This window comes from Leucopleurus acutus (genome assembly GCF_964270905.1).
Source record: "Leucopleurus acutus genome assembly, chromosome: 7".
Taxonomy (NCBI): Eukaryota; Metazoa; Chordata; class Mammalia; order Artiodactyla; family Delphinidae; genus Leucopleurus; species Leucopleurus acutus.
The window spans coordinates 12,211,150-12,228,920 of NC_139150.1; the positions used below are offsets into that span (position 1 = coordinate 12,211,150).

The 17,771-nt window shown below is 36.4% G+C and overlaps 1 protein-coding gene across 3 annotated transcripts in view; it reads left to right on the forward strand.

Moving 5' to 3' along the window:
* RC3H2 (ring finger and CCCH-type domains 2) overlaps positions 1–17,771 on the forward strand; it is a 52,372-nt gene that overhangs the window by 6,179 nt on the left and 28,422 nt on the right. For all 3 annotated transcript variants that reach the window (XM_082842111.1, XM_082842112.1, XM_082842113.1), the window contains exons 2-5: positions 1,606–1,903; positions 4,410–4,527; positions 7,133–7,366; positions 13,708–13,883. In XM_082842111.1, the coding sequence (XP_082698237.1) occupies positions 1,673–1,903; positions 4,410–4,527; positions 7,133–7,366; positions 13,708–13,883 (759 nt within the window). In that variant the 5' untranslated portion in view covers positions 1,606–1,672. The remainder of the gene's footprint in view (positions 1–1,605; positions 1,904–4,409; positions 4,528–7,132; positions 7,367–13,707; positions 13,884–17,771) is intronic.

The following is a 17,771-nucleotide window of genomic DNA, read 5'->3' on the forward strand; positions in this document are numbered from 1 at the left end:
GATAGAAATTTAAACAGTTGACCCTTGAATAATGCTGGGGTTAATCCACATATAATTTATACTTGTCCATCTGCATCCATGGTTCCTCTGCATCTGTGGATTCAATCAGCCATACTCCGTAGTACTGTAGTATTTACTACTGAGAAATATCTGTGTATCTACCAAATGTAAAATGGATGGCTAGTGGGAAGCAGCCGCATAGCACAGGGAGATTAGCACAGGGAGATCAGCTCTGTGCTTTGTGACCACCTATAGGGGTGGGATAGGGAGGGTGACGCAGGAGGGAAGAGATACGGGGATATATGTATATGTTATGTATATGTATATGTATAGCTGATTCACTTTGTTATAAAGCAGAAACTAACACACCATTGTAAAGCAATTATACTCCAATAAAGATGTTTAAAAAAAAAGCATTATTAAAAAAAAGAAAATTATATGTGTATAAGTGGACCTGGGCAGTTCAAGCCTGCATTATTGAAGGGTCAACTGTATTTTGCTGTTTTTCTGTTTAGAGTTATTAGATAAGAATATTATTTTATTCTTCAACATCTTGCTCATTGGACCTGACAGTTTTTGGGTCTCATATATATATATATATATATATATATATATCACTAACTGATATGTTTTGTCAAAAGTATTGTAGGGAATTACATTCAAGATTTGTATTTTCTTTTTTTTTTCTTTTACTTTGGCACTGTATTTTAAGGTTAGCATCATTCTTTCATTTATGGACAAATGGCTCTATCATTAACAGTCTTCTCTCATACTTTTTCAGTACCTTAGTTAGCCTCATAGTCAAGTCCTGACCAGAGATTTCCTCTTTTGTGAAACTGCCAAGGTGAACTATCCTTGACTGACTTGGTCATTCAGGTGGCAAAGCTGTTCCTTCACTCCTGACTCACCGTGATTTTGTTTGGATCAGTATTTCCAGAGTTCACTAACTCTTAGGTCATATCTTACTATGCTTGGGGGTAGTAGATATTCCAGGGAAACACTTTTTTTTTTTAATTAGCAATCCAAAGTAATTTGTTTTTCTGAAAATGAAATTGTGGAAAGTTAATCTGTTTATTTGATGTGGTCATTAAGAAAAATACATGAAAGCTTTGATGCGCAACTGATATAAATATGTTTAGTCAGAAGGAGCACTATTAGGATATTGTTTCTGCACAAAAACTTTTCAGAAATTTAATTCAGCAAATAGATTTAAAGAAAAAGATGTTCAAAGCATATAGAATTATTCAGAATTGTTTTAGGTTTTGGGCCTCCCTGGTGGCACAGTGGTTGGGAATCCTCCTGCCAATGCAGGGGACACGGATTCGATCCCTGGTCCAGGAAGATCCCACATGCCGTGGAGGAACTAAGCCTGTGCGCCACAACTACTGAGCCCACGCCTAGAGCCCAGGCACCGCAGCAAGAGAAGCCACCGCAATGAGAAGCCCGCACGCAGCAATGAAGACCCAACAAAGCCATAAATAAATAAATTTATTTTTTTAAAAAAAGTGTTTTAGGTTTTGAAGCTGTGATGGTTGACTTAAGCAGTTAATTCTTGAAAGGTGAATGATGAATATGTGGTTAATTCTTACTTTTGTCCATTTCCAGCTTACAAAACACTACCCAGCAAAATAATGATCTGCTAGACTGCTAACCCGAGCATCCAGCTTCCACAATGCCTGTGCAGGCAGCTCAATGGACAGAATTTCTGTCCTGTCCAATCTGCTATAATGAATTTGATGAGAATGTGCACAAACCCATCAGTTTAGGTTGTTCACACACTGTTTGCAAGACCTGCTTGAATAAACTTCACCGAAAAGCTTGTCCTTTTGATCAGACTGCCATCAACACAGACATTGATGTGCTTCCTGTCAACTTCGCACTTCTCCAGTTAGTTGGAGCCCAGGTAACCTTTCAGGATTTTACATGTTTGATATAAGTAATAATTATAGAACTTTGTTCATTAAGGGGTACAAAGTATGTTTAGGGATATTTGAGACATAAAAAATACTCAGTATACCTGATTTTCATTATTGTATTCCGCAAATGATTTTCTTTAGATAATGTCATAAATCCTTATGCAAAACTGTAAATTGCATATAATTATATACTTTTTTGTATTCAGTGTTGTGGTCAAAAGTTATGTTTTTTTTGTTTTGTTTTGTTTTTGTTTTTTTTGTTTGTTTTTTTGTGGTACGCGGGCCTCTCACTGCCGTGGCCTCTCCTGCCGTGGAGCACAGGCTCCGGACACGGGCCCAGCCGCTCCGCGGCACGCGGGATCCTCCCAGACTGGGGCACGAACCCGCATGCCCCGCATCGGCAGGCGGACTCCCAACCACCGCGCCACCAGGGAAGCCCCAAAAGTTATGTTTTTAAGTGATTTTGGTGGATAAGAAACATTTTTGTATAAGCATATGTAAATATTTAGTCATTAGGGTGCGTGAAAAGAAATGTAATCAAAGCTTTGGCCAGAAATCAACCATCTATAACCCTTAAGTGGAGGTTTTTTGGTTTTCTTTAAAACTTCACTTGACTTTTAGGATGATATTATAAATGAGAAAATAGGTCTGTATAGGTATATATACATATATAAGATGTATATATAGAAAACCAATTTTTAGAGTGTCAGTAACAAATTCTGCAGTTTCTGCTTATGCTCATATGCTATAGAAATAGCATATCTTATTTATCATTTTACTGAATCAGCAAGACCCTAGATTTATCATAATTTTCATATAATGAGGGCCTATTTTGTGTTAGGTATGATAGTAAGCAGTCCACATCTATTATCACTAATTCTTGTCATAGTTCTTCTGGTAGTTATTATCCCCATTTTACAGGTGAGGAAGAAGATGAAATTCTGTACTTCATGTACTACATATTAAAGCAAGAAAGTAAGGATTTTTCTGATTAATCACTTCTTAGAAAATTCAGTGAATTAAAATACTCCATTCCTTTAGTGTCTTGATATTTGAGGTTTTCCTTTTAAAGCACATTTCTTTTCAGTGTTCATAATCCAGTTAGACACTCTGAAATCAAGATGCATCTATTTATCAATAGTGTGTCATAAATTAATTGGCAGTTTTTTCCTTAATGGTGCATAAAACAATGGTGCCTCTTCAAACAGTGGCATCTTAGATTCAATAAAATACTGTAGATTATTTGTAATAATACTAGCTATCATTTAGCATCTGCTATAGGTCAGGTATTGTGTTTTTTCACTTATAAATGTTCTCTCAGTTGGTCCTTAAATTATCTTGCAGGTCTTTACAATATGACTTCTATTACCTTTTCTATTACCTTTTCAGCCTTATCTCCTGCTCTGTCCTCACTCTTTCTGCTTAAGCCACACTGGCTTCCTAACCAATTGTCAGATGTACCAAACTTGTTCCCACCTGAGGGCTTTTTCAGTGACTGTTATTTTGCCTAAGATACTCATTTTCTCTCCTCTTTCAAGTCTATATTCAAATGTCATGATTCCCAAGGAAGCCTATCCTGACCACCCCTGTTAAAATTGCAGTCCCCCTCCAACACTCTCAAATCCCCCTTATCCTTGCTGTATAATTTTTACTGACCACCTTCTATCATACTATATATTTATTTTTTTAAAAAATTTATTGGCTGCTTCCTCTTTACTAGAATGTAAGCTACACAAGGGCAAGATATTTTGTCTGTTTTGCTCACTGATAGATGCCTACTGCCTATAACTGCTTGGCACGTGGTAAGCACTCCATGAATATAAATATTTGTGAATTAAATTGAATTTTCATAATGGCACTGTGAAATAGGGATTTTCATCTTCATTTTGCAGATAGAGAAACCATCTTGAGCAGTACAAACTAGACTTGGAGCAGTTAAATAATTTACTCAAGATCATTTGTAGCAGTTGCAGAGCTGCCCAAGGTTTTACCCAAGTTTTGACCTTTCATTGAGAACAAGGGGGGACAGACCATAAACAATAAATATAATAAGTAAGTTATATAGGAAGCAGGTGCCAAGTGCTTAGGGGAAAAAAGTTCTTGCCTTTTTTTGCTACTTTTTATTTTGAAATACTTTTTTTAATTGCGAAAAACAGTACACAGAGAACCTGTTAACTTTCTGCAGCTTCCTCTAATGTTAACATTTTTCAAAGTTATAGCATAGTTATCATCCCTGAGGAATAACATTGATACATTGTACAATTAACTACCTCCTTTTTTCCTCTCATTAATTCACCCAGCCCATGCTATTAAGTATGATATCCTTGGTTCTTGGAAAGCAGATTGGCTAGGTGTTTGGCTTTAATTTCACTTAAACTACTTTGATTGTCTGTGTATTAGAAGTTTATACTCACCAAGATTATTATCAAATATAAAATTAACAATTGCATGAACTGGATGAATGTATTTCTTCAATTTTTCTTTGTTTTTTAGGTACCAGATCATCAATCAGTAAAGTTAAGTAATTTAGGTGAGAACAAACACTATGAGGTTGCAAAGAAATGTGTTGAGGATTTGGCACTCTACTTAAAACCACTAAGTGGAGGTAAAGGTAAGTTCATAAAAAAGTACTTTTATGGGTGAGTAGGACTTGGTAATACATTAATTTTGGAAGACTTTATGTTGATACCCTATTAAATAATTTTGAGTTTTGATAAATGAGTTTGCTTAAAGGGATCATGGAAATCTTTTTGATTGAGAACATTATACTATTTTCTAGAGTTAATCAATATTGTTATTAATTTAAGAATTCATCAGACATACTACATATTGAGATTTATACAAGGTTTATATTCACAGATTAAACTAATGGTGCTATAGCAGAATATTAGTTTTAATGAATCCTACTAAGACAATTTCATGTATTCATTCAGTCATTTATTAAATTTTATGGAGCACTTACAGTTAACTTACATAACTTACAGGTTAGGGTCTTCATGGAGCCCACAGTCTATTGGGGAGATAGGCATATAAGCTCAGTAAGTTAAGTGCTGAGACAGAAATGGAATTCTCTTCTGTAGGTAGGTAGCAGGTCATAGATGTAATAAAAAGTTGTTGAGTGAGTGAATTAATCAAGTATTTATTTTGTATCTGCTCTGTGCTTTCCACTGTTGGATATTTTGGACACTGGCTTCCTTGAGAAACTTATCCTATCTACCTCATTCATTCATTGAACAGATACTTAAAGAGCATGTCCTAAGTACCAGGCACTATGTTATAAATGATAATTGCTGTGGAAAGAAAACAGTATAGTTAAATGGATCAGAAATGTCAGAGTGAGGGGAAAAGGGTGGGTTGCAATTTTAAACAAGGTGATTAGTGTAGACCGTGTTAAGATGGTAGCTTTCGAACTTGAGATGAAACAAGTGAGGTAGTTAACCATGTAGGTTACTGGGAAAAGACTGTTCAAGGCAGAAGAAATAACAAAGTCCCCAAGGCATGCCTAGTGTCTTCAAAGAACAAAAACAGGATAATGTACGGAGAATGTACCTGGAGTAGGGTGAGTGAGGGGGAGAGCAGTATGAGATAATGAAAAGGAATGGTGAGGCCAGATGTTGTACAGACTTACAGGCCATTTTAAAGACTTGAGCTTTTACTCTTAGTGAAATTGGGGAGTTACTCTAGGATTTTGAGCCAGAGGAATGACATGATATGACTAATGGTAAAAGGGTCACACTAGCTGCTCTGTTGAGAATTCAGTGTAGAAGGACAAAGGGAGAACCAGGGTATTGGCTGACGGGACAAGGTTAGTGGAAGTGCAGCTAGTGAGAAGTGGACAGTCTGGATGTTTTTTGAAGGTAGAATCAAGAGAATTTCCTAAATTATTGGATGTGGGTATGAAAGAAAGAGCAGGGTCAAGTATGACTCCTGAGTTTTGGGGTCTGAGCACCTGGAAAGAGAAGTTACCATCAATTTACACAAGGAATACTGCAGGGACATTAGGTTTAGATAGGAAGATCAGGAGTTCAGTTTTGGTCATGTTGAATTTGAGATGTCAAATCTTCACTTGGATGCTGTTAGGTAACCAGTGGATATATGTTAAGGAATGAGGTATGAGTTGTAATTTTGGGAGTCATTGACATACAGGTAGTATTTAAAGCAATAAGACTGGATGAGATCACCTAAGTAGTGAGTATAGATAGAGAAGAAAACAAAAACTGGGTCCTAGGCTGTTTAACATTAGGAAGTCAAGAAGAAAAGATGAAATCAGCAAAGAAGACTGGAAAGGAAGAAGGAAGGAAGAAAATTAAGAGACAGAGGTGTTCTGGAAGCCAAGTAAAGAATGTTTTTAAAGGAGTTAAGAGTGATCTGTGTTGAGTGCTCTTGAAAGGTCAGATAAGATAAAGATTGAGAATTGACCATTGATTTAGCAAAGAGGAGGTAATTGTTGTTATGAGAAGAGCAGTTTTGGTCAAGAGATAGTGGCAAAAACTTGATTGGAGTAGGTTTTAAAGATTGTGAAGCAAGGATTTGGAGATAGTGAATATAGACAACTCTAGAGGATTTGCTGCAAAACGGAGGAAAGAAATGGGGCAGAGCAGGTAGGGGAAAAGGGATGAATAAAAAGATTTATTAATTTTTTTCAGATGTATGAAATAACAGCATGCTTGTTCTTACTGTATGTTGATGCAAATGATCAAGTAGGAAGGGAACAATTGATGATGTGGGAGAGAGGGAAGAATTGCTGGAGCAATATCTTTGAATCTGAAAAGGGAATAGGATCTAAGATTTTGTCATTAAACCGTGTTCTAAATGTTTTATATGCAAAACAACAACAAAAAAAGCCCCCAAAACTAGAGCTGTTGTTAATCATTACATTTAGATTTTTTCATTTATTTAGGTCTAAATTTATCTTCAATAGTTTTAGTGAAGATGAAGAATAGACTAAATAAACCCAAATTACTCTCTTTTGTGGGACACACGTAGCCTAGAGAATAGGATACCCAAATAAAATTCGAAGTAACTAAAAATTAGGCTGCAGTTACCACAGAGAACAGGGACAAAATAGTCATTGTTAAAAAATGAAAGTACCTTATGGGGACTGATTAGGAATTGTGGCTTAATAGTTAAATACTAGATATTTTCATTAAATAGATAATGAAATTTGACTTGTCTTTTTTGATTGAAAAAAACTATAGTTTCCTTTTTTCCTAAAGGTGTAGCTAGTTTGAACCAGAGTGCACTGAGCCGTCCAATGCAAAGGAAACTGGTGACACTTGTAAACTGTCAACTGGTGGAGGAAGAAGGTCGTGTAAGAGCCATACGAGCAGCCCGTTCACTTGGAGAAAGAACTGTAACAGAACTAATATTACAGCACCAGAACCCTCAGCAATTGTCTGCCAACTTATGGGCTGCTGTCAGGGCTCGAGGATGCCAGTTTCTAGGGCCAGGTAAGATAGATCACTGTCTTGCCTTTCTTATTGGCTATCAGAGCTAGAGGATGCCAATTTTTAGGAGTAGGTGAGAATACTCAGATTTATACTTACAAATATTGACATAATCAAAGATAAATTAGTTTTTATTAATTATAATTTATATGATAAACAGTGTGATAGTGTTTTAGAATGAATTTCTCATTTCTTTAAGAAAAGTGACACAGATCCAATTTTACAAATTAGAAAAGTGAGTTAGAGAGAGGCCTAATAATACACAGGTAGTAAGTAAAGAAAAGTAAACCTTTTTATGAAAGAAATTAAAAGTTCATGATTGTCTTTAAAATTGGGAAACAAATTATTAGAAAAAATAAGAATCATCAGGGGATGATTCCTTTATAGTTACCATCATCTACATTCTGTTTAAAAAATCTTTACCTGTACCCAGGTTATGAAATACTTTCCTTTGTTATCTTCTTAAAGCTTTATTGTTTGCCTTTCTTATTTAGAACTATAGGCTAGGGAGAATTTGTTTTTGCAAAGGAAACTTTTTTATTAAGTGGCATTGGGACCACTGGATAGACATGTGGAAAAAGATAAAATTGGATGTAATTTTTTTTCTTCTTGTATTTCTTTTTTTCATGGATGTATTTCTTTTTTAAAAAATATTTTTCTATTTATTTATTTATTTATTCTTAGCTGCATTGCATCTTTGTTGCTACACGTGGGTTTTCTCTAGTTGCGGCAAGTGGGGGCTGCTCTTCGTTGTGGTGCGCGGGCTTCTCATTGCAGTGGCTTCTCGTTGCGGAGCATGGGCTCTAGGCAAATGGGCCTCAGCAGTTGTGGTGCACGGGCTTAGTAGTTGTGGCACGCAGGCTCAGTAGTTGTGGTGCACGGGCTTAGTTGCACCGTGGCATGTGGGATCTTCCTGGACCAGGGCTTGAACCCGTGTCCCCTGCATTGGCAGGCGGGTTCTTAACCACTGTGCCACCAGGGAAGTCCCCATGGATGTATTTCTTAATACTCCTTAGCTACATAAATCCAAGTAGGTTAGAAATACTTATGATTAAAAAATAAATTGTATAGGTAATAAAAACAAATACATGAGTGAATTCCTTTATAATTCCTTTATTCCTAGGAGTAGGAAACACTGTTTTCTTTGGCTCCACATCCAGAAGTGATAACAGAAAAGATTGGTATTTGACTATATAATTTTTTTAATTGCATCATAATAAAACATAAGAAAAATTAAAAAAAAGAGAAACTTGGGGAAATATTTATATCACATACAGAGGGCTAATATAACTAATGTATAAGGTACTTGTAAAAACTCAGAAGAAAAATACCAACTACCCAATTAAAAAATTGACTAAAGGTGGAAACAGACAACTCAAGGGAAAAAGTAATGTAAATGGTCCTCAAACAGATAAAAATGTGCTCAGTCTTTCTCATATTAAGAGAAATATACATTAAAATTATAGTGAACTACCATTTCTCACCTATCAGATTGGCAGAATTCAGAAGTCTGACAACTTTTGTCTCTTGTCAAGGCTGTGGGAAAACAGGTGCTTTCATCCAGTAATAGTGGGAATGCAAAGTGGTGCAAACTTTAAAGAGAGGGATTTATCAATATCTAGCAAAATCACCTCTGCAGCTACCCTTTGGCCCAAAAGTGCTATTTCTAGGAATCTGTCCCATAAATATAGCAAAAAATGCAGAATGCATAAAGTTATAAAGCACTGTTTATAACAGTAAACAGCTGGAAGCAACCTGAATAGGAGACTGGCTTAGTAAACTGGTATATATCCTTCCAGTGGACTACCATGCATCTGTTGAAAGTAATGAGGAAAATGTATATATTCTTCTGGGTGTGATTTCTAGATACATTAAGTTAAAAAATAAAAGCAAGGTGCAGAATAGTGTACCTGTTAGAGTAAAGCACACTTTTAAATAGGAAAGGGAGAGAGAGACAACCATTTTCTAATTATTTGTTTGTATTTTCCAAAGGAAGCAATGGTAGGAAAAATTTAAAAATAATAAGCATGTAGAGTAGGGAAGAACCAAGAGAAAGCAGATAGAGACAGAGGCTAGATCTCGCTCAGTGTACGTTGATTTGTAGTTTGTACCCATGTAAATGTTTTATGTAATCACAAAACAATTCTTAGTAAATATAAGTTTTAAAAATTTAAATAAAATGAATAAAACAAAAAAACACCTAAGAATGAAAAGCTAAAACATTCATAAGTTGGTAGCATATTCATCAGGAATGAACTATTTCAGGTGACTTTAGAACACAGTGTTTTTGATTTTTATATTCCTAGTGTGATATATAATAAATCCTAAATTGCATTCACTAATCATATTGTTTATAATTCTATTGGTATTGTTATTTTGAAACTATTATACAGACACACAGTAGGATAAAGCAAGTAGGTAATTATGTCAATGCCATCAGGAACCAAGGTTTTTGGCATTTAAAAAAAGAGAGATACTTTCTTAAAAAAAGAAAATATGAAATCAAAGAATTTATGTAAAAACCCTGCATTCTTAAATTTGAATTGGCAATATAAGTACAGACTCATTTATTTTTCTTTTTCTAGAAAATGACTGTTTCCTAGCTCTGTCTACTTAAAAGGCTTGGAAGCAATGAATAGCCATAGCACCCAAAGTGTGGCCTTTAATAAATGCCATTTCCTACTAAAAAGAAGCAGGGCTCTTTTAATAAATTTCTTATCCCAGTTCTAGGGTAGAAAAGTACAAGATGAACCTGGGAAGTCTTGTGCTAGAAAGCAAAAAAGCTATTAAAGACCATCAGAATCTTGTCAAAAGGACAGAATCTGAAAAGGCTCCCACTGGACAAAAGTGGGACAATCTGAACCTCCAAATGAATAATGACTATAATGGATTGAACACATAAAATGTGTGAAAATCGATGATCTTGTAATGATAGTACAGAAAAAATAAATTGGTTATCTTTGGCAGTTGCTAGAGCACCAGCACATTATGCTAAAAATTGGAAAAGGAGTAGAAAAACATCAAGCATGCTTTTTCTGACTTTCCTTTTCAAATTGCTTTCAAGGACAGTTTCTCAGGGTTTTGAGGGTAGGTTTCTCTTTTAGCAAAATTCCAGCTAATAAATTTAGAAAAACAATGTTAAGGTTAGAAAAATCACATAAAATGAATTAATGGGTCTAGGCAAGAATTATTATTGGCTGTTAAAACCAGTAGATGAAAGGTTAATAAATGAAAAAGGCCCAAACCCACTGATCAATTTTAACATTACTAAAAGTGAGACATCTCGGTCTTAAGTATCTCCTGATGTGATACATAGAATAAGGTGTATGCTTGCCTCCCCCCTCAAAAAAAAACCCAAAAGCTAAAAACTCATTCTGAATCTAATCAAGTCTCTAGTTTACATGAAATAAGGAGGATAAAGGAACATCACAAATACAAAATTAGCCAAATCGAGAATGTGGGGGTATTGTTTAGAAAAATGATTGTTTCTGCAACAAATTATTTTCTTTTAAACAGGTGGGTGGGAGAGTGGGGGAGAGCTAGTATAGGTTTTTTTTTTTAAAGCTTGAAGACATACAAACCAAAAGCAATATATGGACTTTATTTGGATACTTACTCAAAGAAACCAACTATAAGAAGAAATTTTGAGACAGTGGGAGAAAATTCAACCTGAACTGGGTATTAGATGATATTAAGGAAATATATTACTCTTTTTAGATATGATAATGGCGTTATGTTAATTTAAAGTTCTTACTTGTTAGAAATACATAATGAATTATTTAAGGATGAAGTACTATGTTATCTTGGATTTGCTTCAAACCACTCCAGCCAAAACAAACTAGAAAAGTGGGTAATGAGTAGATGAAACCTTAGTGTCAGCCGCTGTATTATGGGTACATGTTATCCCTACTTTTATATATGTTTAAAATTTTCCATAATACAAAGTTAAATTGAAAAATAATTTTTTAAATCCATATTTATATATAATTTAAGAATGCTCACCTGTGGATATTTCCTCATGTTTATTTACCTTACCTAAGAAGCACTAGACTAGGTATCAAATATTCTTTGTTCTATAACTCGACAACAAAAAGATAAACAACACAATTTAAATTTGGGGGCTTCCCTGGTGGCGCAGTGGTTGAGAGTCCACCTGCTGATGCAGGGAACACGGGTTCGTGCCCCGGACCGGGAAGATCCCACATGCTGCGGAGCGGCTGGGCCCGTGAGCCATGGCCGCTGAGCCTGCGCGTCTGGAGCGTGTGCTCCGCGACAGGAGAGGCCACAACAGTGAGAGGCCCGCGTACCACAAAAAAAAAAAAAAAAAAAAAAAGGGCCAATAAACATTTCTCCATAGAAGATACATAGATGGCCAAGAAGTACATGAAAAGATGCTCAGTGTCATTGGTCATTAAGGAAATGCAAATCGGAATCACAATGAGATACCATACCCACTAGGTTGACCATAATTTAAAAAGTGGAAAATAAAAAGTGTTGGCAAGGATGTTAGAGAACTTGGGAATGTAAAATGATGCAGGCTCCATGGAAAAACAATTTGGCGGTTCCTCAAAAAGTTAAATGTAGAATTACTGTATGACCCAGCAGTTCCACTCCTAGGTGTATACCCAAAGGAACTGAAAACAGGTATTCAAACTAATACTTGTACTCGAATGCTTATAGCAGCATTATGCACAATAGTCAAAAGGTAGAAGCAATCTGGATGTCCATCAATCCTGATGAATGGATGAACAAAGTGTGGTATGTTTATAAATAGAATATTATTCAGCCATTTAAAGGATTGAGAAACCGATACATGCTACAATGTGGATGAATTTTGAAAATGTTATTTTAAGTGAAAGAAGACAGACAGAAGGTCACAATATTCTGATTCCATTTATATGAAGCATCAACAAAGGTCAATCCATAGAACCAGACATCAAGCTAGTGGTTCCCAGAGATGGGGGTGGGGGTGGGGGTGGGGGTACGGTCAGGGGTATGGGGTGTGACTGATTAACGGCTATAGAGTTCCTTTCAGGTGATGAAAATGTCTTAGAGCTAGATAGAGTTGATGGTTGTACAACATTTTGAATTGTATACTTTAAAATGGTTAATTTTAGTGACGTAAATTTTACCTCAACTTTTAAAAAAGTCCTTGGTTCTAATTATAATTTTGTTGCTAACTAGTTGTGAAACTTGGCCTAGTCACTTAACTTTTCTGGGCCTCGATGTCTTACTTGGGAAGAGAGGGGTTTGATTTTTAATCTATATTCTAGATCTTTCAGTTCCATTGTTTTCATTGAGAGTCAATGTATTTTTAACTTTTTAATTATAAATAATTTCAAATTTACCAAAAAGTTGCAAGAATAATGCAGAGAATTCCTATATACTCTTTATCCATATTCACTAGTTTTTAATATTTTGCTATATTTGTTATATAATTCACTCTCTTCTGAGCCATTGAGAGTAGGTTGCATATTTCATGCGCCTTTACCCCTTGCACTTAAGTATGTGTCCTGCGTAAAAACAGTACATTCATCAAATTCAGAAAACTTAACATTTGTACGATGCTGCAGTCTATAGTTCATACTCCAATTTTGTTGGTTATTCCAAAAATGCCTTTTATGGCATTTATTTTCTTTCATTTTATGATTGAGTCTAAGATCACGTATTGTATTTATTTGTCATGTCTCTTTTTAGTCTTCTTTAACATAGTACCATTCCTCAGCCTTTCTTTGTCTAATGTTGGTATTCGTGAAGAATACAGGCAGTTATTTTTACAGAATATTCCTTAATTTGGGTTTTTCTCATGCTCCTTCATGATTAGATTCAGATTATACTCTACCTCCCTGGCTGGAAAACAACATAAATGGATGCCTTCTTTAGGTATTGCATCCAGGGGCTAATATCACTTTTAAATTATATACAAAATAATTCTGACAGGCAAAGCAACAGTCTCATGCATTAAAAAATTACCATTTATCTTAAGACTACTATGTGTTCTCTACATGTTATTTAATTGTCATAGTAGCTCTGTGAGTTTTAAAAATGAGGGCTTTTTTTCACTTTATCATTATCTAGTTGACTACTAAATATCTACAGAAGATATATTTTGTTTAAGTTCTGTTGACTTGTGTTCTATTTGGTTGTTTAGTAGGACGCATGTTTTCTTTTGCTTGATTTCTTTTTAAGTAAACTGTATTTGCACACATGTGATGGCCTGTTTTTCTGCTGAGTATTTACAGGCTTCAGATAATGAACCACCATAAACTAATACCCAAAGTAGTCTGACAGGCATGATCTGCAGGTCTCCTCATTTATCATGAACTCATGTTCTTTACTTCTAGCTATGCAAGAAGAGGCCTTGAAGCTGGTGTTGCTGGCATTAGAAGATGGTTCTGCTCTCTCAAGGAAAGTTCTGGTACTTTTTGTTGTGCAAAGACTAGAACCAAGATTTCCTCAGGCATCAAAAACAAGTATTGGTCATGTTGTGCAACTACTGTATCGAGCTTCTTGTTTTAAGGTAAGTAGCAAGCAACCATCTAAACATTACATGCCTGGGTGTGAGATACCTGGAATGGGTGTTACCTGGTCTAGAGGCCCCAGAAATACAGAATGCTTACAAGAGTTAAAAGGAAGCTTTGCTTTCTGCATTTATTGCATCTGTGATACTGCATATGTGTGATACTACTATGTGTGGGTGTAAGAACACAAACGTGAAGGTGTCAGTAACACTGTGAGGAAAATACTTTGGTAAACTTGGCTCTTGGAATAGTAAAAGTGAACTAAAGAAGCCTACTTCATTAATGTTTACCATCTTAAAAGGGAGTCAGGAAGCATACTGAAAACTTCATAACAGTAGGTAATGTTTTAACTTACCTATTAATTATTTTTATCTCTTCCTCTGTGGTGATTAGATTAAAGCCTTTAATCTGAAGATGGCCCATATGTTGTCTTATGGATGACAAGAGAGTGAAAAGTTGAGGATACTGACCCACTCTGCATTTAGATGGTGGGGTTTTTGGCAGAGAGGATAGGGATGAACCCTAAGTTATTTAGAAATGTAGTTTCATTGTCATATAGGCTTATGGGTGATGACAGTTACTGAGAGATGTGGAAAGTAGGCTGAATCCTTGACGTTTCTGCATGTTACAAGAATATAGGTTACTGGTGGGGACTTGAGAAGGGCCCAAGGACTTGGAAATAGAAAGACCCATTGGCTTCTATAAAGCAAAACATCTATAAAGTACTTCTATAAAGTAAAACATCTGAATTTGAAGCCAAAGCTTATTTAAGCTATTTTGCTGGTTTTATAGTCCAAGAGTGAAAACAGTACAGGCAGAAAGGAGGTTTTCTTGGCACTCTGCTTAGTTTGCGATAACAGGTTAATTGATGATGGAAATATGTTCAAATGAGTTCACTTATCTCCACAAATGAGGGTTGGACACTATCTGCCTGATAGTTACAGTGCTTGATTGTGTTCTTAGGGCAACAATTGAAATGAATCTCTGGTTCCTCGAACATAATGTTTTTGGCTAAGCAGGCAAATTACAGAAATCATTTATCATCCTGAAGTGACTGGCTTGGTTCTCACACTGTGTATTGTTGACTTAATGTTGTTTCTTTTCCTCAATGGTATCATACAGATTTGTGGTTTATGATTGTCATACATCTACAGCTGCTCCTAATATCTGACATTTGAATAACACTAAGTTTAGAAAGATTTCAGTTTCATGCTCCCATTTCATCTTGTACTGCTGCCCTGTAGTTTAAAATGTTAAAAGCAGTGTTTACATGAATCAAAGGATATCATGCTGACAGTTGCCAAAAGGCCTCTCTCCAGGGGCATTTACTCTAATAAACTCACCATTGTTGAAGGTCTTTTCCTTGATTATAGGCTTAGAGACCTGAATTTTGGGGGTTCCTCAGGAACAGAATCACCACAACCAAGGTCACATACTACATATTATCAATTTTATAAGTTTTTTTTTTTTTTTTTTTTTTGCGGTACACGGGCCTCTCACTGCTGTGGTCTCTCCTGTTGCGGAGCACAGGCTCCAGACGCGCAGGCTCAGCGGCTATGGCTCACGGGCCCAGCCGCTCCGCGGCATGTGGGATCTTCCCAGACTGGGGCACGAACCCGTGTCCCCTGCATCGGCAGGTGGACTCGCAACCACTGCACCACCAGGGAAGCCCAAGAGAAGTGCAACTTTTAACTGACTTTAATTCTCATGTCATAGCTATTTTCCTGTAGAAGAGTATCAAACCTTTGCTTGCTTAGCATGGAATCAGAACAAGGGGAGTTAATGATTCTCTTGTTTAATGCAGTGATTCTAAACTGAAGATACATCAGAATCACCTCTGGAGTTTTGAAGAGTATACATTTGTGGGTCCCATCCCTCGATATTTTGATTTGGTATATCTGATACCGAACTATACCAGTGAGACTTGAGCATTCATATATACTTGTTAATTATGCGGTCCTTGAAACCAGTGATTCTGATTACCTGAAATTGTAGTTTTCAAAGCTTCATAGGTGATTTTGATGCACGTTTATACAACTTTAATAGGACCAGGCTCTGTTAGCCACCTGTATACATCTTACAACTCAGGTGGATAGATGTTCATGCTGCCCAAGAGGCACCCTGTACCTTGGTGGTTAGATGAATGTTACCATCCTCTGTTTTTTTGGGTTTCTTTTTTCTGTTTTGGATTAATAATTCCTCCTTTTGGGCTTCCCTGGTGGCACAGTGGTTGAGAGTCCGCCTGCTGATGCAGTGGACACAGGTTCGTGCCCTGGTCCGGGAAGATCCCACATGCCATGGAGCGGCTAGGCCCATGAGCCATGGCCGCTGAGCCTGCGCGTCCGGAGCCTGTGCTCTGCAGCGGGAGAGGCCGCAACAGTGAGAGGCCCGCATACAGCAAAAAAAAAAAAAAAATTCCTCCTTTTGTTTCCTCAGTGTTTCTTTTTTTTTTCTTTAATATTTATTTATTTATTTGGTTGCACCAGGTCTTGGTTGCATCAGGCGGGCTCCTTAGTTGCAGCATGTGGGCTCCTTAGTTGCGGCATGAGAACTCTTAGTTGTGGTATGCATGTGGGATCTAGTTCCCTGACCAGGGATCGAACCCAGGTCCCCTGCATTGGGAGCGTGGAGTCTTACCCGCTGTGCCACCAAGGAAGTCCCTCCTCGGTGTTTCTTTAAGTAGGTTATTTTGTGATTTCTAAGTTATGCTCTGCTCTTTCTTAAATTCTATGTAAGGCTGTGTTGATTAGAATTTTGGGTGTCCCATACTTTTTTATAATGTATTTATATATTCTCAAAGAGAATTGTGAACTGATACTATTAAGTTAACTCTCAGATGATAACTTGATTTCCCCACCTTCATGTTCTTGGGGGTCATACTACTGCTGTCTCATGTGCCAATAACAGCAATCAAGACTACCAGGGAGGTGGTCTAGGGAGATTTTCATTTCCTGATGAGAAAATCATCAATTTGAATAGTTTGAACTATTTGTTCAATCTAAGGTTCAGAGCCTGTACTCTGCCTAGGTATTCTGAATTCTAACCAGGTATCAAATTTCATTGTGGCCATTAGCAAGTTTTAATGGTTCAGAAATAAGTGTGTATCATTTATTGCGGAAATTATCTGGCCACATACCTGCATGTTTAGATAATTAGACAGTTACTAGGCCATGTGAAACTCTACCTTTTGAATTTATGTTTTTTATCACTTAAGTATAGATTAAAGCTATAAAAATACCCTAATAAATTTTGTGGTGGCAGAAAATTTCTTAATTTCTTAATCATCACCCATAGCACTAATGTTTGCCTAACGATCATGTCCCTCTTCTACTTAAAAGTCCTCAGTGGTTTCCCATTCCGTACAGGATAGTATAGTCATACCTCAGATATTGCAGGTTCTGTTCCATACCACTGCAATAAGGCGAATATAGCAATAAAGCGAATACAGCAATAAAGCGAGTCATAAATTTTTTGGCTTCCCAGTATATATAAAAGTTATGTTTACACTACACTGTAGTCTATTGTGTGCAATATCATGATGCCAAAAAAGTATGTACTTTAATTAAAAAATACTTTATTGCTAAAAAATGCTAACCATCATCTGAGCCTTCAGCAAGTCATAGTCTTTTTGTTGGTGGAGAGTCTTGCCTCAGTGTTGATGGCTGCTGACTGATCAGGGTGGTGGTTGTTGAAGGTTGGGGTGTTAATGGCAATTTCTTAAAATAAGACAACAATGAAGTTTGCCCCACTGATTGACTCTTCCTTTCACAAATGATTTCTCTGTAGCATGCAATGCTGTTTGATAGCATTTTACCCACAGCAAAACTTCTTTCAAAATTGGAGTCAATCCTCTCAAACCTCGCTGCTGCTTTATCAACTAAATTTAT